The 21,377-nt window shown below is 41.0% G+C and overlaps 1 protein-coding gene across 1 annotated transcript in view; it reads right to left on the minus strand.

Annotated features, from left to right (window-relative positions):
- The window catches only part of MED23 (mediator complex subunit 23), a 67,936-nt gene that overhangs the window by 38,194 nt on the left and 8,365 nt on the right, over positions 1-21,377 (minus strand). Inside the window, exons 3-15 of the mRNA XM_045738781.2 lie at positions 20,754-20,903; positions 19,034-19,166; positions 18,517-18,699; positions 13,358-13,463; positions 11,147-11,328; positions 10,578-10,829; positions 9,877-9,997; positions 9,493-9,661; positions 7,260-7,365; positions 6,316-6,495; positions 2,884-3,004; positions 2,144-2,327; positions 1,723-1,895 (exon numbers count right to left, since the gene is read on the minus strand). Of these exons, the coding sequence (XP_045594737.1) occupies positions 1,723-1,895; positions 2,144-2,327; positions 2,884-3,004; positions 6,316-6,495; positions 7,260-7,365; positions 9,493-9,661; positions 9,877-9,997; positions 10,578-10,829; positions 11,147-11,328; positions 13,358-13,463; positions 18,517-18,699; positions 19,034-19,166; positions 20,754-20,903 (2,060 nt within the window). The remainder of the gene's footprint in view (positions 1-1,722; positions 1,896-2,143; positions 2,328-2,883; positions 3,005-6,315; positions 6,496-7,259; positions 7,366-9,492; positions 9,662-9,876; positions 9,998-10,577; positions 10,830-11,146; positions 11,329-13,357; positions 13,464-18,516; positions 18,700-19,033; positions 19,167-20,753; positions 20,904-21,377) is intronic.

Below are 21,377 nucleotides of genomic sequence, written 5' to 3' on the forward strand. Positions count from 1 at the left end.
GGCCAAGGTACCTAAAGGGGCCCAGAACCGAACCCAGGGAGGAGCCGAACTCAAATCATAATCATACAGGGAAGGGGGGTAAGAAAACCCCTCCCCCTGCAACAACAAGCCCCGCGAAGAGGGCAATAGCACCCCAAGCGGGGTCAAAGGGGGCTCAAGGCCCCCAGGTCGACTCCTCCCCAGCCCCGGGATCCAACCCCCCGGGATCCACCAAGTCGGGACCCGGGACAGAGCAGTCCTCCATACCCTCTACCCCCCCCCCCCCTCCTGAAGAAAAGGCAGAATCCAGGGGAAAAGACTGTCAAGAAGGGGGCCTGCTGGTGGGACCCAGAAGCCTTGGCAGGAGGAACCAGCTTGAATGCCTCTGTCCCCAACCTAAACGGGTATAACATCCCCCAGGTCCTGGTCCCTATAACCAAAGTGGGGCAGCCACGGGGCATCTGGGTGGGAAACCAACCTAGCGCGTCGCAGCAACCTGAACCTAGCATGCTAAGCGGATGCTGCCTGTACCGATGAGTAACTCCTGGCCACACACACAACAATAACACAGCAGAGGTCACCACGAAGGCAAAACACCGCCAAGGAATTCAAGATCAGAGAAGCGTCCACCCCAGCCAATCTTAGCTCATGAACTGAAAGTTTGAGTAGCTGGCGCGGGGGAGTCCTGGTTAGGAGGCCTGGTCGACGACCGGGCCGCGGGGACGCTAAGCCCCGGAAGCACCTCAAGGTAACCTCCCCTCCTCTCCCTCTCGGGAAGGGGAGTGCTGAGCGGTCAAGCGGTACGGTGGTGGTGGAGTGTGACGTTTGCTTGTTTCCTTTGGATTGAAGGGAGTTCTGCCTCTTTGTTCAGTTTTTGTTGTTAGTTTATTACCGTGTGGGGTTTGTTTTGTTATGCCTACCTTTCTGGGTGCCTAACCCCCCGGTCGATGGCAGATAAGGAAAACTCCCAACCACAGGGTGGGGGGTTTCCAGGGCCATTGCTCCCAGAAACTTCTCTGAAGGGGCCAGGTTCTGGCTCGTGGTCCCTGGTAGGTCGAACTCCATAGCTACTGCCCCGGTCTAATAATATCACACATTAGCCCAATAGTTCCAAGGGCTCCCTCACAGAAAAGTTAACACACTTGGTCAACAGATTCTAAGGATATCACAGATTAAAATCACTTCCAACAAACAGTTCATGCAACATAAATATTTTGATAATTGCTTAGTCATTATGAAACTGAAGGTCATCACTTGCTGACACTGAAAAGTTACAACTGGGGAATGAGGCATAGCTCTTTATAAACTGTCACCATAGCATCTTGGTACCTCACTCTCCGAGTTAACAATCGCAGCATCATCCAAAACATCCTCTTTCAGTATGTTTGCACTTATAACAATTTAACAACAGTTAATTTAAAGGCAATAGGACAACTGAAATCCTTGAGCAATATAACAGTTATTCAATTCTGGTAAAACTACTAACAGTGGACTAGTCACGCCTCTGTCTAGAACATTTACTATCCAGTAGGAAGGCTATTACATGCTTATTTACTTGCTCTTTTTTCCCACAAACCTCTATCTTTAAGTCACTAAAAATACTTCTCCAAATATCCATTTATTTACAAAACTTTATAAACTTTTGTATGCTTGTCTCCTTGCAAATCTCACAATCAGTCTATTCTACTACCATTCTCAGCACCATGCTCATTCTGTCGACTGCCATCGAATTAAACCACTTGCCTGTCACGTGTATTGCACGGGCCATAGTTAAAACCAGCACCCGATTTAGCTCCTCTGAATCTGTGCTTATCAGGTTGGGTTTGGTATCCGAACAGAAAGTGTAACGTGTCAGACTTGGCATCACTTCTGAGTTGCCCAAACCGGTAATCAGTCTGAGTGCCACACTCTCCATACTGGAAGATAACACAGAATATCATTCACAACACAAAAAACTGACACCGTATGTTCAAATGACAAGGCATAAAACCAGCGTTGACAGTAATGAATGTAATAAATTCCTTTCTGGAAATACTTAAGTAGTCAACATGGATACTGGTGAAAACTAACTTGACTAAGAATTAGTCAAAGACAACATTTGTGAAGTAATTCTGCTTTACATATTACATTGTAATAGTTTCTTTAACCAAAGAATTAGCATTACCATAAGTGAAGTTGTGTCATTTGAGTCATGGCATTGAGGGGCACCGCAACCATGTGGTGGATGGTCGAGAGCAGCTGGATGCGATACTGCGGTGGAGAGTGATGAATACGGTGGATAAACATCTCCAACAGAGCATGCAGCATGCTCCACACGTGACTCTTGTACACTACTGGCAACAGGTTTGCTGTCGACATGAACAGAATTATTTATATGCTTTTCAAGTGTTTTATGAAAACCAAACTGCTACTACTACTACTACTGTCATCTTGACATTAACAGATAACAGACAATATATCACTGCCACACAGGGCAATAAGTGCAGATCCATGATGTCAAATAACATGTAGCAGTGGCAGATAACACACATCAGAAACCACATGCAAGTCTACAGAAAATCAGTGACTTAATACATTATCCATCCCAATGTCTGTCTTAATTAAACAGTTACATTCCATTAAACCAAACAAACTGAAAAAAATATTAAACTTATTTTATGTGAACTTTCTTGTTTATTTTAAGTAATGCTGCACAATTTCAACATCCAAAATAATATTTTATTCAACAGATTGATTGATAAATCCTTTAAAAGGCTAATTGTCTAAATTTCTGTAATAATAATTTTTAGTGCCATATTAACAGAATTTCATGTTTATCAGTATGTTTAACAATGGGCTATATCAAACAAAAAAATGGAAGAAATAATTCATCATGTAGAGCAGAAACATTCTCTTCACACTCACTTATGAAGGTCTTTATCCCAATGCTTTCAATCTCTGTGTAGACTAACAGTCGTGAGTATGTTTCAACGAGTGCTGGGGCCAGTGCCACGCCCGATTTATGTTGTGCTTGCTTTTGTATATGCTGAAAAATTATTACTTTTAAATTGCATAATTATATACATAAAATATATTGCAAAATAAAATACAATTAACGGTGAATACAGGTCTTTATTTATCAATGTGCAAATGTTGATGTGTAAGACAACTGTAGAGTTGTACAAGACATCAATGTCACGCTAACCCCCACTGCTCTATGCCCTTCATCACACACACACCTCCACACCTACCCTGTTGACTGCCTTGCCTATGGATATATAAAATGCTTCCAATAAATAAGCCAAGACAACTGTAATGAAAAGATCTCATGGCTAGTACTAAAATGTTAGATGTAAATTTGAAATATGTTTGAAGGGAGCACAAATTAGATAAATTGCCACCAAGATGCTATTAGAGTTGCATAAGAATTACTAGAATAAAATATTTATATTAAGAACATAAAAAGAAAACTTACCACGATTGCAATAAAATACAGCATTGAAAGGCAAAAGTCAAACCATCAACAAAACCCTGCAATATTGCATAATGTGAAGTTCTATTGCCCCCCCCCCCCCCCCGAGGGACCACAAGCCAGAAATTGACCCCTTCAAAGAGGTGCAGGGAGCGATGGCCTATGAACACTTTACATTTAAAGTTATTCGTAATTAACATGACCAGGGAAGCACCCAGAAAGTTAGGTGAGCCAAAACAGACTACTGCATGGTCAAAAACAAGACTGCAACCCCAAAATGCCAAAAGAACTCCCCTAACAATGAAAAACAAACCACCAAAATCTTTTGAAACTAGCTCACACAAGTTTGCCCCACCTCCCACCTCATTAGGGGGATGAGTGAGGCATACCTGGTCACCCAGCCTGTCTTTCAGTTCTATAATAATGAAACACACTGGTGCCCTGGGGAGGGAGCCTTCAAGGCTCACCCAGAAATTGGTATTTCATTACATTCAATGCTAGTTTTTTTATGGAAAACGTGCTGGCTTCCTGAAGCTGACTATCTATGGAGAAGGACAAAAGAGGGCAATTACCAAAAAGGAGGCAGCACTGCAGGAATCAATTTGTTTACAAGACACCTAGCCGGCAAGACCCTGTGCGACCCTGTAAACTCCCACACCTGAATATTGGTCCAAGACATATTAGCAAACACCGCTGGCAGAGCGACAGACTTCCGGACATCATTAGCATGAGGCTAGACCACAAGCTGGCTAGACTGAAGTACACTGCAGATGAACTGAGAATGATTCGGTTCCCTAGAACAGGGAACCAGGGAAACTGCATCAACCCAGAACAAATTCACCGAAGCAGAACCGATGGCATGATTGAATTGAAATTGAAATAAGTTTATTGAGGTAAAATACACACAAAGGGATGAGGTAGCTCAAGCTATTCTCACCCCGTTCAGTACATCGTGTTAATACATACATATACACATCACAAGCAATAAACGTATTACTGAACATTCTGAGAGATAAACATATACATTTCCTCCTTTATGGTAGTGGCATAAAACCACCACTGAACAAAGTGCATGATGCACCCCCAGCTGGACCAACTAGGTACTGTACCATAACAAAAGGACCCTCTGGAAGCCTTGTTGCTACCCAAGACAACCAACCCCAAAAGCCACAGACCCCCCCCACCCCAGGTTGAACAAGGAACCACCAGGAACAGTTCGTGAGGAGACAGATCACTGACCTCAGAGGAATCTGAACTCACAGCTGCAAAACCCACACCGTACTGAGCGCCCAAAAAGTTATGTCGATCAAGGGTGGAGGAAGGTACCAGGAAAATAAACCCTAACAACCCAAAGAGTAAGCTGGTGATGCAGCAGCCTGTGCAGGGCCCCCAGGGGATCTCAGCAATCATGAGAGACGTGAAAGGTGCCCTGAAAAAATCAGAACAACCTCTGAACCAATCCTGCCCAATGGGAAAACGTAAGGGTCCCGCACAACTGCTCGAGTAACCACCGAGCCACCCAGCACCCCATCAACACCAGCAGACGGCTGCCCTGCAGCCAGAGCAAGGCTGTAGGAAGCAGGGAAGGTGATGGCGACCAAAAATCTTAAGGTAGACCCAACCAAGTCCGAACCAGGGAGAGAACCAACTGGGACTTCTGCCAGGACACCAGGAACCCAATTCCGGTGAACTGGGAAAGATCCAAAACCCTGGCTAGCAGACAAACAGACTGGCTGGGAGCCCACACCAGCCAGTCTTCGAGGTGGGCCAATACTTAAGACCTATCAAACCAAAAAAGGGCCACCATGACCCAAGGAAAATGAGGGAAAAATAAGGTGCCATGAACAGTCCAAACAGGAAACCCAAAAGCGGAAAACCTGTCACACCACACCAAAACCAAACCAATCCCCAAACCCCAGGAGGAAATCCAGGGAAACACTCAAGTACCAGCTCGAGAGAGAACGAGCCCGGGACAATGGAGTCACCCAAAAAAGAGCAAGGGACGAACCAGTGCAAACGGGAAGGAATGAACCGGTTCCAAAAAACCCATATTGGGAATGGACCCAGAAGAGTTCGACCTCACCTGAAGCACTCACCAAGATAACAAAGAAAGCAAGGAGAGGAGACCTGCCCCAAAAGCCCCCCAAAGGAGGCGGGACTGACTAACTCCATTGCAGACCAAAACATGACCTGAAAAGCCCACAGACTGCAGGACCAAGAGCTATCAAACTGAGCAAGCCTTCCCCACTGCCCCAACAAAAAGCAACCCATAAAGAACTGGTGTACACTATGAGCCAATTGGCCATGCAGAGTGAACACGGCACCAACCAGGCGAATGGAAGAGGCAAGGTGAAGTGCAACCGACCTGCCTGCTTGCACCACAGAGAACCCACCTCGGCAACAGCAGACAATGCCCTGGCACAACCAAAAAGCTCAGAAAAAATATGAGAATAAACCCCCCCCTCAAACATCCCAACAAAACATCAACAGGCTGGCAACTACTGCAGGAGCTGGAGGAAGAGCAAAGGCCCACACAGAGTTCAAAGTCCAGGCCAGCACAGCTTGTCATCAAGCGAGATGGGAGATGAAATTCATGAAAATACCCCCAAGAGCACACAAAAATGGGCAACCAACTCCAAAGTGGCATGAACCACAACCCCCACAGAAGGAATAGCACCGAGAGACCCAACAACCTCTGGGAGCCAACATAAGCAGCTCCAGGTGACCCAAGAACTGCATGACAGTGGTCATGCACTATATATTCTCTGCCTATACATCTCTCCTATTTCTTCTGGCTCAATGTCTCCCCACCTCATGAAAGTGGGATAAAGAGTAATGACGATGATAAAATCATTACACTACCACGTATGCAGAGCCATACATACCTGCCCAATGTTATGGACGAGACTCATCTTGACGTGCACTGTGAGGGCATCAAGTAATGTTATGGAGAGTGGTGATGTGCTACCAAGTGCTACACAGTTTATACCTGGCATTGGTACAGTTGATTTTTGATTCCCCTGAATACTTTCAGACAATATGAGAATTGGTCTCTGGAAATATTCCTGAAAAAAGAGAAGAGATCACAAAAAATTCTATGTAAATATTTTTAAAATGTATCAATAAAATTTGTCCTATATAATTGCAGAAAATATATTTAATATATATAGAAGCAATTACAAATTTTCTAACTCAAAGATTTACATATTTTGATTTTTAATGGTGACACTTTGTTCCTACTGGCTGATTAACAGAATGGCCAACAAATGCACAATACTCTGTTATTCAGCTTAATTACCTGAATTCTTGGATTAAGCAGCCAAAATCCAATTCATATAATGAATGACTTATCCAAGCACCAGTTGGATAACCAGAAATAAACCAAAGGAGTGTATGATGAAAACAAGGTTCAGTTCAGTTAAAGTCTCAAATTACATGAATGGTGGTCATGTTGCCAGATTATATGACTGGCAACTGGAATATAAGAGACAAGATTAACCAGAGCCTAGAAAGAAAAAGAAAAAAAAATAGGGTTCAGTATGATTAAGGTTTCCAAGATTATCCGACTGATATACATGTACAGTAATAACCCGGAGATAGGCAGGGAAAAATCCCCAATTTATCCAAATCCCAAGATTACACTAATAAAAGACAGAACCAATTTGGTTTGGATAACTTACTTGCAAGAGAGTTGTATTGATGGAAGAATGTGTGTAAGAGAAGGAAAACGGTAGAAAGCATCTGGTACGTATAAACTTCCATCAATACCCTGTTCTACAATATAATATTGCAAGAAAATAGAAAGCGCCATATAATAAAAAGATATTACCTGATTGGTGGAATAAGCATTTAAAAGCAGGGCAATTCTATAATCAGGAGGAGCACCAGCAGTAATGAGTGGCAACTGGGGGTTATGGGCCAAACTCTGAAGAAACCTGTAAGGAAAAATACTTCTTTGCAATCAAACAATAAAATTATGTCTTCTGACTTCAGGTGGTATATTTACCTAATTATATATTGTGGATTATTAACACTAATGGTTTACACAGAGAAATCACATTGTGATATGGGTATATTAATGAACAAATCCACAGTAGCCGTGAAGAGGGTTCGAACCTATGCGCTGGGTGTTCCCAGATGCACGCTCTAGTCGACTGCACCACGACGTGGTCAAATGAATTGCATCCCGGGGAACTGCTGCACCCTCGGGGATCCCGAGGCTTCCACTGGAGCCGAACCGAGTTGCAATTCTTTTGACCGCGTCATTGCGCAGTCGACTAAAGCGTGCATCTGGGATCACCCGGCGCATAGGTTCGAACCCTCTTCATGGCCCCTGTGGATTTGTCGACTAATGGTTTACTTACAAGATTCAAGTTGACTGGACATGCACAAAGATTACTATGTTTACCTAGTTGTGAGTAAGACCTAGCTCTAAGCCCCTGCCTGTCAGCTATTGTACCTAGTGTTTTTACTCTTCTTGATACTCTACTCTCTGTTATACTTGCTCCTGAACATCCTGATGAAACTTCTACAATTTCACACATACGTTCTCTTTACTTCCCACCAGGACTGAATACGAGTATTTCCATTTCAATGACTCATTTGTGTTTGCAGTTTTCATGTGTGTCCTCCTTGTCCTGTTTTTCCTCATCTATTTCTCTCAGTATCTTAAATGTTAGGATCATATCAAAGCTGGTTCTTTTATTTTCTAGTGTAATTAGGCTTAGCTCTCATAACCTGTCCTTATAACTAATCTCTCTTAACTTTTGTTACCAGTCTCATAGCAAATTTCTGACTTCTCTATTTTCTGTGTTACATAATAATTCCATACTGGAACTGCATAACCCAGAACACGTCAGACATAAGCTATTTACAATATTATGATCGATGCAATTTTATTTGTAAGCGTCACTGGAATTAGTTGTACCTCTGTTGTATCTTCCTTCAGGCTAGGCTTTTATCTCCACTCCCAAACATCAATGCTTTACATTGGCTTGTTCAGGTCTGCTATATAATATTGTGTAATAATTTTCAGTCCTCACCCTTGTAATTAGTTTCACAACTGCAAATACTGACATGCGAGACCTTACCTTCTCGGATAGGTTATTCACACTTGTATAAAGAAAAGTAGGGGGACTAAGGACTGACCTTGCCACTTCTCACACCCTCACAATGCTTCTCTCACTATAAATCGGCCTCCTGTCAGCCAGGTACCTTATCAAGTATCAAGTTAAAAATCAAACTATTTATCAAGTGATCGCTATAAATTCAGCTAAGCAACCACCGAGGGGATAAGAGAAGAGAAGAATGATCACATTTTCTTTTAAAGAAACCGTACTTGGTAAACCAAAGAATTGCTTGTAAATTATTCACAGCAGAAATATATGTAATACAATTAGGTTGATTAAAGAAAGGTGCCAGGCAAAAAGGTTTTTTCTTAGCTAGAAAGAGAGAGACTTAAAATAACTTTAATCGCAATCCTCAGGAAGATAAAGTTGTCCACCCACACTGAAAGGACACAAAGTATTTACAAGTCCATCAATTCATGGTTCATGTTAATTCTTGTTACGAATAAAAACAACTTGGAATAAAAAAAATGGTAAAGTTGGCAGTGTGAAATATATACAGTATCATGCATGTCATAATTTGTTCCAAATCATTATGAGAAAAGAAGGTTATTTCACTACACTTTAAGGTGTACCAAGAGTGCAATAAAGTTACCAAGAGTGTTTGAAGGTTACACACTTTTACATCAAGAGATTTACTATCTTAACACATTTATAATTGCCTCCAAAATATTGCGGTTCATATCAGAAGCCTCGCTTCACACTACTTTCATTTCGTCCCTTTTCTGCTTTTATACAATTTCCATTACAACATCCTCATCTTTAAATGGATACAAATATGAACTACCTCATCTGGGCCAATAGGCCTTCTGTACAATAGTTGCTTTTTATTCTTATGCTTGAATTTAAATTTAACATTTGCCTTAAATTTTATTATCTGTGTGCTCAAAAGTGACTGAAATAACCCTCAAAAATTAACTTGCAAAACATACGTACTCATGATGAGTCTTGAAGATTGGTGGGAGTGCACGAGGTGTCTTAATATTATCTGCCTGAGCCTTCTTTAGGATGTGCATCAGAATACACATAGCAGCCATCTGCATCACACACTGTGGGTCAGAGTAGTCAGGTACGGGTAGCGGTTCAGCCTCGGGGTACAACACCTCTGAAACAATATACAAGACTTTTATTTATCACTTAACACAAACTCAAAAGTCCATTATTAATAACATGGATTCATGTAGGAGAATTACAGTATGTAGGGGTGTCTCCATCTTCACATTATTCATCAACTACACAATCTCTGGATATTTGAATATTGGAAATTATCTCTGGCTATCCATCTATCTATTCTCTTCTATAATATAAGGTACAACTAACCAATGAGTCTGAGGACAGGGAGAAAGTCAGAGAATTGATTCTTTTGTATGCTGCCTGAGAGAAACTGTAGCAGAACCCACATCAGGTGGTCACGTCCTTGGTGTCTACCTTTTGTCTTCAGCTGAAAAAAATTAATGTACAATCCTCAGTCTTTTTTTCACCATGTGAGTAACTTATATAGGATTCTCTCTGAACTATATCGCACACAAAACAGAAAAACATCAACATTCATATACTAAACACAGAGAGCAATCACACTAATGTTATGTATCAATGAGAAAATCTGTAGTAGTGATGAGGATTCGAACCTATGCGTAGTGTTTTCCCAAGAACATGCCTTAGACAACCAGGCCACGACATGGTAAAAAATTGCAGCCTGGGGTTCTGCCGAGCCCACGAGAATTCCTGAAGGCTTCAGTGGAAGCTAGTACAGCACTACTACAGCTAAACCACTATACAAAGATTTATTTGTGTGTGTATTTGATAAATTTTTAATATATAAAAAATTTATGCACAAGAGGAAATGGGAACAAATTACTGTGAAGTTGGAGAGTTAAGGGTTAATAGCACTTCCTACTTTCCTTAATAGGAAACCTTTTAGAGTTTGAATACGACTATTGCTTGTCAATATACAGTAATTAATAACTTCTAACAAAACTAATAAGTAGTTTCTAACAAGTACGAATATATAATAAACTCACCTTCTCATGTAATCTCAGAACCAAAGATGGAAATGAAACGAGTTGAAACAAGACAAAATATATTAGAAGAGAAGACAAATGGGCACAGAAACAAGGACTGTGATCAGTACACGTGGAGGAGGAGCCATTACTGGAAGAGCCATTGGTCGTAGAGCCACTGCCAGAATTATCCACATGACTGCAGTCTTGCTCTAAGGCAGTAATTATCAGTTCTACCAGCTGCTCCTCCAGTGCAATGCATCGCTGCTTTTGCTGCAACAAAAATATTGTGTGGTACTTAATGGATCATCATATTTTTAGCAGTTAAAAGTAAAGTATTGAGAGTACATTTTCCTATTTTGCATTAGCAAAGAAATACTGTATTGTAAATTCTAAATTATCTCCAGCGATAGAAAAATATATATTTTAACCATAAAACTGAAATTATGATTGTTATTGAAACAATCACAAAGAACAGGTTAAGGGGACATCCACTATTGTTGTCCTAAAATAAAACTTTATAAAACAAACCAGTAAATGCAAATAAACGTATAAACCAAACTGCTTTTTAAACATAAAACCCCATTAACCTTTTTTTGTATGTCTATCGCAGTGCAAACCATCTCTCGCGAATATGGCTGCCTGAGAATATAGCGCAGAAGAGTAGGCTGGGCTTCTAGGAGCTCAGGGCTGTATGGCAGGGCACCCTTCAGCTGGAACTTCAAGGTCAAAGAGTCTAATTTCCAGGAGTTGATAGATGGACTATTGTGTCCTGAAGCATTGAAAACAATATTATTAACAGCACCAATAACCATTAGCAGAAAACTAAGTCATTAAACCTATATATAGACAGTATTTGGCAACAAGTCAATTTACAGCATCTATATCTATCAAAACTATCTCCTAGGCCATGTTAAGCTAATGCATGTGGAAGTGGAAGGAAAGAGGGAGAGCAGAGTGACACCCTCTTATGTCAGGCTTCTTATTAACACAACACTGGAATAACCCAGCTTGTGTTTATAAACCTTCTGGTAAAATAGACTCATTTTCAACCAACCAGAAAAAAACAATATAAATATAGAAGTCCATATATCCCTGAAGAATTCCAGATATGTGGAATCCTTATACATAAAGAATTTACTATATATCAATCTATTATCTTCACTTTTTCTTATACATATAGAATGGCACTTCTTGTGAACCATACATTGAGTTCAATATTAGCCAAGTACCTATAATATAGGTTTTTAACCAAAGGCAAAATCTGAGGGGAATCCTAATAAAAGCCTGGCCTTTTCTTTTTAATACTGTACTGTACTTCAACACCAACCCATCCCCACACCTAATACTTCCCATTTTTTCAGAATCGACCAATCCATTACAAATTAAATGTATTAGCAAAAATTAATACTTTGCACAGCCCGGCGTGCGTGCCCAAGCCCACCTGGTCGACCTGGCGTTTCCCGTGAGCGCACACCCACACTAAAATGTGTATACTTTTTCCAGTGTTCTGACCTCAATTTTTGTGCTACGTCGTTCATCTTGGTATCAAATTGTTCGCAATATAATTCTCTAAATGAATACAGTATATATATATGTATACAAGGTCAAAACCCCCCCTGCATGTCCCCCACAGCAAACCCGAAAACTGGCCGAGTATTACCTATGAGCATGCAACCACACTAAAATGTGTACAGTATATTCTTTACAGTTTTCTGACTTCAATGTTCGTGCTATATCGTTCATTTTGGTATCAAATTGTTCGCAATAGAATTCTCTAAAGGAATAGAGGCACATAAGGTCAAAACAAAAGCCCACTACCCGCAGCAAACTGGAAAATCCACCGAGCATTACCTGTGAGCAAGAACCCATTCACACACCAAAATGTGTAAACTCTTTTCAGTTTTCTCACCTCAATTTTCATGCTACATTGTTCATTTTGCTAACAAATTGTTCAGAATCGAAAGGTGCGCATTAAAGAACTAGTCTCATAATAAATGAACAATAAATGGAATTTTAACAAATATTTTAATTTTGGACGCAACATGCATCCATGTAGGACATCCATAGAGTTATTTATGGACGCAATTTCCATCCCCGCCCGCCGAAAGTGTTAAAAGCATTATAATATTGACCTTTCTTATGCATCAACCTCAATAGTGGATGGGTTGCTTGGATTTGGACATTTCTGGTTGGGCAAAACAGTTGCATTTTGAGAACAGTGACAAATCAAGAGAACAGGCTGAAGAAGCACAGTGAACTCAACAATGTACGAGTAGGAACACAAAGGATCCCACTGACAAGTCAACATTATTAGCACAACGAACTTATATAAACAATAGTAGCAATCTTACCATCTTGATATACCATTTTCATTAAATATGAGTCAAGGGTCACAATTGTTTTTTGAGATTATAAAACACACATTCCATCCAATGTTTGTGGAATCAAAGAAATTATATTGAAAGGTAAATCCAAGACTAAAGAAAGTACTGTGCTAAAGGCACAGTGCCTTTAACAAGTGTTAAAGACACTATCTCTACAATTATTTCCAACAAGTTACTCATAGGGTAAGGAGGTATTTGGCCTTAATACTAAGCTGTATATAAATGCATGATATTTAATCCACAATCGATAAATTCTTTCCCTGCGATCAATAAGAATTGAAAGGGATAATTTACCCCAAAATAAAATGTGTTTCCAGTCTTATATAGAATGAGTTGCTGATGGAACACATTCAGTAGGTTATAGTTATACATACAGAGTAGTAATCAATTTACAGTTCTGTATAGAGGGCTAACCTGCATGTTCAACAATAGGTCGGAGCTTTGGGCGGATCGCTACTGACAGCATTTGAGCAGCTCTTCGAAACTTGTCAACAAAGTCTGTCAAGAGTGATGCCAATTTCTGTAATTTTTAAAACATAAAATTTAATGCATGTCCACAGATTAAATAAAGCAGTTTTGTAATTCCCAAGTTACAATTTTTTATTTCTACCGATCATATATAATTTACGGGACTATAATGGGGTATTCAATAGACCCTCTTGCAGTTACAGTATTTGGCCAAAATATTTAATATCACAGTACATTTAATTCCAACTTTAGTTGGTAGGCATCAGCCCAGAAGAAAATAGTATAATCAAAGGTTATAACAGTAGATATTAGGAATGAAAGGAAGACTATTTTTTACCAAAAACCCAGCATTGATTGTAATGAAACACCATTTTCTGGGTGAGACCCGGAGGCTTCCCAGTGCTATACCGGCTTGAAATGTGTATATATTAGACCGTGGCAACAGTCAATCAATGGAGTTCTAGGCCTACCAGGGACCAGCGCCAGAACCTGGCCCCCACAGAGAGGCACGAGGAGCAATGGCCTATAGATACCCCTCCCCATGTAGTTAGAAGCAGTCTAAATCTGCCATCTACCAGGTCAGGCACCCAGAAAGGTAGGAATCCCAAAACAAACTACAGCTGGTGAAAAATTGCTAACCTAAAGTCGAATGAGCAAATAGAACTCCCCAATCAGAAAACAAGCAAACAAGCATGACAACACCACAGCCGCTGTCTGTGCAACTCCCCCCTTCCTGGGAGAGGGGGGAGGAGAGGACCCAAACCTCCCACACCGGCTACCCAACCCCAGTTCAGAGGCTGATATAAAAAACGCTTAGGTGTTGGTACCCTTGGTACCAACACCCAAGGCTCAAGCTCTCCTCAAGTCAACTCCTCCCCAGCCCCGGGATCCTCCACGTCAGGACCCGAGGCTGAGCGGTCCTCCAAACCCTCTGCCTCTGGAGAAAAGGCAGAGTCCACTGAAAAAGCAGGGATGAAGGTGGCCTGCTGGCATGACCCAAAAGTCCAGGCAAGAGGAACAGGCTCGAATGCCTCCACTGCTGATCCGGAAGGGGCAGTCCCCGAAGCTGCCCAAGTCTCAGTCTCATCACCAAGAAAACCCTGCCCAGACTTTGAAACCCTCAGACGTTTGGGAACCAAAAGCAGGATGAACCACACCAAGGAAAGAATAAAGGGGCGTGGAAGAAACCAGAGTCGAAGAGACCAACACCCCTAAGTCCGGGTCCCAATAACCAAAGTGGGGCAGCCGCGGGGCATCCGGAAAGGCAATTAACCTAGTGTTTCAGCAATCGAAACTGCGCATGCAACGTAGATGTTGCCTGCACCCGAACAACAGTATTATCGGACTGAGTGAACTGGAGTACAAGCAAGGAACACCACTTGCAAGACTCCGGGTCAAAGGTGTCATCGATCCAACAGGCAGCATGGCGGAGGCAAAGATGGTGAATGTCACCCTGAGACAAGGGGACAGAGCAACCTTCAAACTTACACAAAGCGAGGTGGGACTCAGAGGTCTCATCCATCAGACCGATGAACCCCAACGGGGGTTTCCAGGGCCCCTTAGGCTGACTGCTAAGGGAAGTCCAGGCAATGTACTGCTAACTGTCCTTGTGGATTTGTTCATTTACTGCTAACTGGTTATCCCAGAGCTAGCAAATAGACTAAAAGTAGAACCTCTGCGATGTGCGCAAACACGGGGACCTAGTGGAAGCCCACCAAAATCATACAAGTGGTCCTACAGCCACACCAGGCAGACCCTCACCAGGCAAAACAAAAGGAAAGGAAAAACCCTACAAAAGCATGTCTCCAGAGGTGGGGGGGGGGACAGAACCGGCTGCTATGCATATATCAGACCCGCACTGGCTGGGGCACAGTACCTTGTGCCCCAGCCAGCAACGATACTACCTCCTATGCAAGGTCAAACAGGAGTAAGAACAACCCCAGCTGATCCCAAGAGCAGGCAATCACCGAGCAGCAAAAGAACCACACGGAGGTAGTCTCCCGAACCGCCTATGGAAGATAACCATAAAGTACAAGGGCAGTACTTACAGGTCACCTAGGGAAGGTGGCCCTAGGTGTATGCAGCCCCAGTACTGCATGTGTTACTCCTGGCTCGCATACCACCACACACAACACCACCACCACCGCTATGCACAGCAATGTTCAAAAGGATGGAGCCAGAGTTGATCGATGGCCACAAAACACAACAACCACTGAACTAGGATTGGGTAGCTGGTGCAGGAGGTCTGGGACCCCCCCCTTTCCCCTCCAAGAAAGGGGGGAGTTGTGCAGACAGCAGGGTGGCGGCTGTGGTGATGTCATGCTTGTTTGTTTGTTCGGCTTTCAGTTAGCAATTTTTTTTCACCAGCAGTAGTTTGTTTTGGGATTCCAACCTTTCTGGGTGCCTGACCTGGTAGATGGCAAATAATGACTGCTTCCAACTACACGGGGTGTTTATAAGGCCGTTACTCCTCGTGCCTCTCTGAGGGGGGCCAGGTTCTGGCACTGGTCCCTGGAACTTCATCGATTGACTGTTGCCACGGTTTAGTATATACACATCAGCCCGGTATAGCTCCAGAGAGCCAAAGGGGGTTCTCCACAGAAACAGTATGTGAGGCTGATTGTACCACACAGTGGTGGGTGGTGAGGTTGTCATATCCATATGGCAGCGTAGGATGTCACCCCTGTGCTTACTATGATGATCCTGTCCAATGGGACCTTCAGTGACAGACTTAAGGAGTATCCGAGTGGAATAGCTCAGAAATTAACGAGACCAAAATCATACCACCTGGTCAGAGGCTAATAAAGATACAATAAAGCTTATGTGTGAGCATGAGCATTGCAAGTATGAGCATTCACAAATAGGTGAGAATGTACTCGCCTATTTGTGAAGGGACCCGTTAAATTAGTGTATGGTATAGATGTACCACGTTTCATTCCCACAAATAACTTGCCATAATTGAGGGTTGGCTTAGTTTTTGTCCTAGAAAAAAAGGACCCCACCCCTCTCATAAGAGACAAGGACAGTTCATTACTGAAGAATGCATGATATAAGACAACGAGGATACCTAGATTTATCTCCTGAAGTGTTAGCAATAAAACAACTACTGTAGTTAGTAATTGTAATGTCTTCTCACAGACATAATAAAATAGAATAAAAACCCACACTTGCGTATTTGTGAAATTTATACAAGAAATTTACAACAAGTCTTTCGCACTCTCCCGAGTGCTTTTTCAAGGTCTGAGTGTGTGATTAGGACAAGACTTACCTAACGTCGGAGCCGGTCGGCCGAGCGGACAGCACGCTGGACTTGTGATCCTGTGGTCCTGGGTTCAATCCCGGGTTCTGGCGAGAAACAATTGGCAGAGTTTCTTTCACCCTATGCCCCTGTTACCTAGCAGTAAAATAGGTACCTGGGTGTTAGTCAGCTGTCATGGGCTGCTTCCTGGGGGTAGAGGCCTTGTTGAGGACCGGGTTGCGGAGACACTAAAGCCCCGAAATCATCTCAAGATAATTCAAGATAACGTCTAATTTGATTAGACGTTGAGATGTAAATCTCATCCTATTCACACACCGAGACCTTGAAAAAGCACTCAGGAGAGTGCAAAAGACTCGTAAATTCCTTGCACAAATTTCACAAATACACAAGTGTGGGGTTTTATCCTTAAAAGAACTAGTGCTATTCTTCAGCTTTATCATTCTTTTGTTAGGCCTCTTTTAGATTATACAGTTTAATTTGGGTCTTCATCATATAGACTGGACAAGTTCATGTGAATAAGTTCAGAGAAAGATGACAAAGTTAATCCCAGGAATTAGAAGCCTTTCATATGAAGAAAGATTAATGAAAGTGAAGAGTCGGGTGACATGATTGAAGTGTACAAATGGATAAAAGGATATAACATATTATACCCTTTTATAACAAGGGTATATACCCTATTATACCAAGGTGATGTTAATAAGGTGTAAAATATACCAACACATAATACAACACAAAATAATGGTTGTAATTTCGATAAATTTAGATTCAGGAAAGATCTTGGAAAATATTGGCTTGGAAATAGGGCGATTGATCTATGGAACAAATTACCATCTAAATAAAGTTCTCATCCTCTAACTACACTTGGGTAATTACCACCAGGATGAAAGGCTAGAATGTAAGAGGAATGGTTGTTGAGAGTATGAAGGCTTAACTTGGCTGCAGACATGTGCTTCATATCAAAGCTATACTATTTTTGTATGCCAAGAGTAATTAGAGAAATTGGGAGAAATCTTCTGGCCCTACTTTCATCCAGAACACACTTTATGTTTCACTTGCAATTTTAGTACAAGGATAAACATTTTGTATTTATTATTTCAGTTTCATACCATTAACATCTTTGTTTATAGAACACCTTTTGCACAACAATTAGCTGGCCATGACCTGTATACCATCATTACTTGTCCTTAGAAAGTGCCTTGCAGCTCTCAAGGTTACCTGTCAGGTAGAATAATGTCGAGTGCAAGGCAAATAACTTAAGCATCTGCAAACCACTCTGAATAGTTTTAGCATCTACTGACGTCTTCCTGTCAAATCAAGTCAATCATCACTTATTGATAATGATTGCAGACCCACCATCACCTGTCAGCTACTATCTACTAATGTCTCTAAAGCCATAGCAATTGCACCAGTCAATCTTTGCTACCGTTTATCAGCAAGACAATCTTAAAGCTACTACTCGAGTTCAAGTTTAACAGTGTGCATAACCCATGACTGGCTTTTGACCTGCGACACACATATATCTCTATAATACTATAAACATCTATGAATTCACTAAATTGTACTTGCTGAGGATAAGAGCTTTGGCTCTTTGGTTCCACTTAGGTTTATTCTATACCAACCCCGGTACAACCTCCAAACTGGTTTGTAAATGTTTTCATCATTAACTGTTTATTATTATTTCCAGATACAGTAGCAGTTATCTAGAAATCCTTAAAATAACATAACTTTTATAACCTACAGCAGTTAAATTTTTAATGCAACAGTTTCATTAAAAATTAAACCAATCTCCTTGAGCACCATAATGTAAATAAAAAAATTTAATGTTACAAAATTATATTAGACTTACCCAATGAGGCCAATGTTTATAGTCTGGATAAAGCTTGAGAAGCTCATTTACAATAAAATATCCAGGAAGAAGTGATGCATTCCTGTCAAAAATCAACTCCATGACTTCGTACAGAGCATCTACAAGATGTAGCTGAGATCTCTGAAGGTTAGTTGGAAGCTGTCGGGCACGGTCTAAACACATCTGTAATGTCAACACCACTCCTTGTATCTACCTTAATTTGGTTCACCTTGAATGTCATTAGATGAAATAGTACTGTAATCAAGTTTAACAAATTCAAATGACCAAAAGCTTTATTTGAATGGAAATGTATTGAATTATATGAATCTTATTGAATTTATAGAAACTTACTTTATAAATGTAACCAAACCCCTAACATAAATGGAGCATCAAGGCTTAATGTCTACAAGAAAGTTTAAGTGTTCTACATCTGTCTGCCTAGTTGTTGGTAAACAATCAACTCTTCCTGCTCTAAATAAGAGTTTCAAGTGCAAAACATTCTCTTATGGAGTCTTACCTTCATAATCTCACGCACACCTTTATAGTCCACGCCCGTTATTATCTTCCGAATGATGCCAAATGCTGTTATCCAGAAGATGTCATTATCAGGGATGAGGTTTTCATCCATAAGAAGGCACAGACAAACCACTCTAGGAAAAAAGTAACAAAACAATGAGTTAAGACATTTATAAGAGCCACACAAGTGTTCAAATTAGTCATATACTGTACCCTACTATCATTTATTTTGGAGGTTTGCTTCTTCATGAAACTATATTCAATTTATTATCATTCTATATTAAGAAGTCATAATTTCAACTTTGCATTGCAAAAATGCCCTTAAACTGCTCACTATTTGTGAAGTAATATTTAATAACGTGCAGAGGGCCATGTATGAAGGAAAATCTGCAAAACAAATACAACAATCCTATGTAACACAGCAACAGAATATTTGTCCTGTACACATAGGCACTTCTTGAAATGGTACATAGTCAAGCCAATCAGTGGAAGAGAACAGACTAGCAATGCCAGAATAAGTATTCACCTGGGTCAAGACTGATACACACGACAAAGTATGAGGAGCCAATGAGAGTCGGCAACCACTCTAATAGTGTGGTTTACTATTTACAACCACTCTAAGTTTTACAGGAAACAAAATTACAGAATAGGATACTAGAAGGGCAAGGAGTTTCTAACAGGCTATTTAGTAGGAAAGTGACTTAGAGGGAGAGACAGTGAAAGAAATTTGATACATAATCCAGAAATGTACAGAGGATATGAAAATATGTACCACTCAGGAAGTTGAGAACAAATAACCTATGGTTCAAGGTTATGAACCATAACCATAAGCCAGGAAGCCTAGGACACAAACAAGTCATGGGAAAGGTATAGTACAAGCAGCAATGCACTGAGGCAAATAAGGAAGAATTTAAAGAGCCAGAAATTATTTCACAGAACTAGTCAGAAGAAAACAACAAATAATAATATAGTATTATTATTTTGAATAATAAAGAGGGTACCTTCTGTGAAACCCTCACAGAAGGGTAACCCTGAGACAGAAACAAAATGTACATTCTCCAAGTTTCAGGAGAAACCCAGATAAGAAAGACAAAACCGAAGAGCATGAAGCATAAAAAAATCAATGCAGAAGACACAAAGAATTAAACGTGAGTTAGAACCCCCAACAACCTTTCCAAGATAACTCTTCGGCTCATGAAGGCCAGAAAAATTAACATTACCTGTGCCAGATGCTGTAGATAAAAGCATCTTTCCTAAGGAAAAGAATCAATCCACAAGCTATGCCCCCCAGAGAAATGGAAGGCAGCACAACCTTGGCAGGAAATGTCAGCTTAACTACCTCGGTCACCAAACATGAAAAGGGCAGCCCAAGAAAGCTCAGCAAAGTGTTCTCGCCAAGAACACTAAAAAAAAAAGGGAAACTGGTAGAACACCACAGCAACCTAACCCAGAACAATAACACAAAATGCTAGACTGTGGGCATCCATGTCAGCACAATTCCACAATAAAACAGCCACACAATGGCCACCACTTAGCAGCCCTTGCCCTGGAAAAAGTAAAGTCAATTAAAGGTCAAGTAAAAAGTCACAGCAATCATCTACCCATCCACCACATCTTCCTACCCAACCACCACCATCTCAGTCTCCATGGCCCAGGTTTACCCTAAGACTTCCTATTTTCCAACATTAACTTCAATCTGGGGAGACCGATATTTAACCTACTTTGATGAAACTGTGTTGGTAGTAGCAAGATGCGTGAGGGTTGAGGCCACAAACTGAGCACGATGTGTATTGTTCTGCCGAGCCAACACAGACACAATTGTGCTTACTCCTGTCTCTTGAATTCGTGTTGACACCTCCACCGCCCCAGACCTGAAATGAAAAATGTTGACATTTAAATAAATATCAATAAAGTTCAGAAAGCCAAGAGTACTTAGAATAAATTGAGAAACAGCTTTTATAACAATATTATTATTTATTTATGCAATCCAAATTAACACTGGCATTCCGGCATTTCTGCATGTTCCCAAGTGTCAATGTCCTGGGCATCCCAAGTCACTCACGGGGCCATTTAACGATGCAAAATTTTTTTACAATCTTCAGGCTTTCTAAGTAATTTCTTGTGGTTATAGATATATATTTGTTATCAAAATGTTTACAAATGAATTTCCTAGAGAACAGATACAAAAATAAAAGTGAATTTATAATACATTACAAGTGATAACGGCGAAAATAAGAATGTTTATGAATAGCAATCGGAAGCGACACATTTTAGCATCATTGAAACCCAAAAGAGTTAATAGACCAACTGTATACATTACAGCTAATTATTACCACCTTTAACCC

This window comes from Procambarus clarkii, chromosome 43 (assembly GCF_040958095.1).
Source record: "Procambarus clarkii isolate CNS0578487 chromosome 43, FALCON_Pclarkii_2.0, whole genome shotgun sequence".
Classification (NCBI taxonomy): Eukaryota; Metazoa; Arthropoda; class Malacostraca; order Decapoda; family Cambaridae; genus Procambarus; species Procambarus clarkii.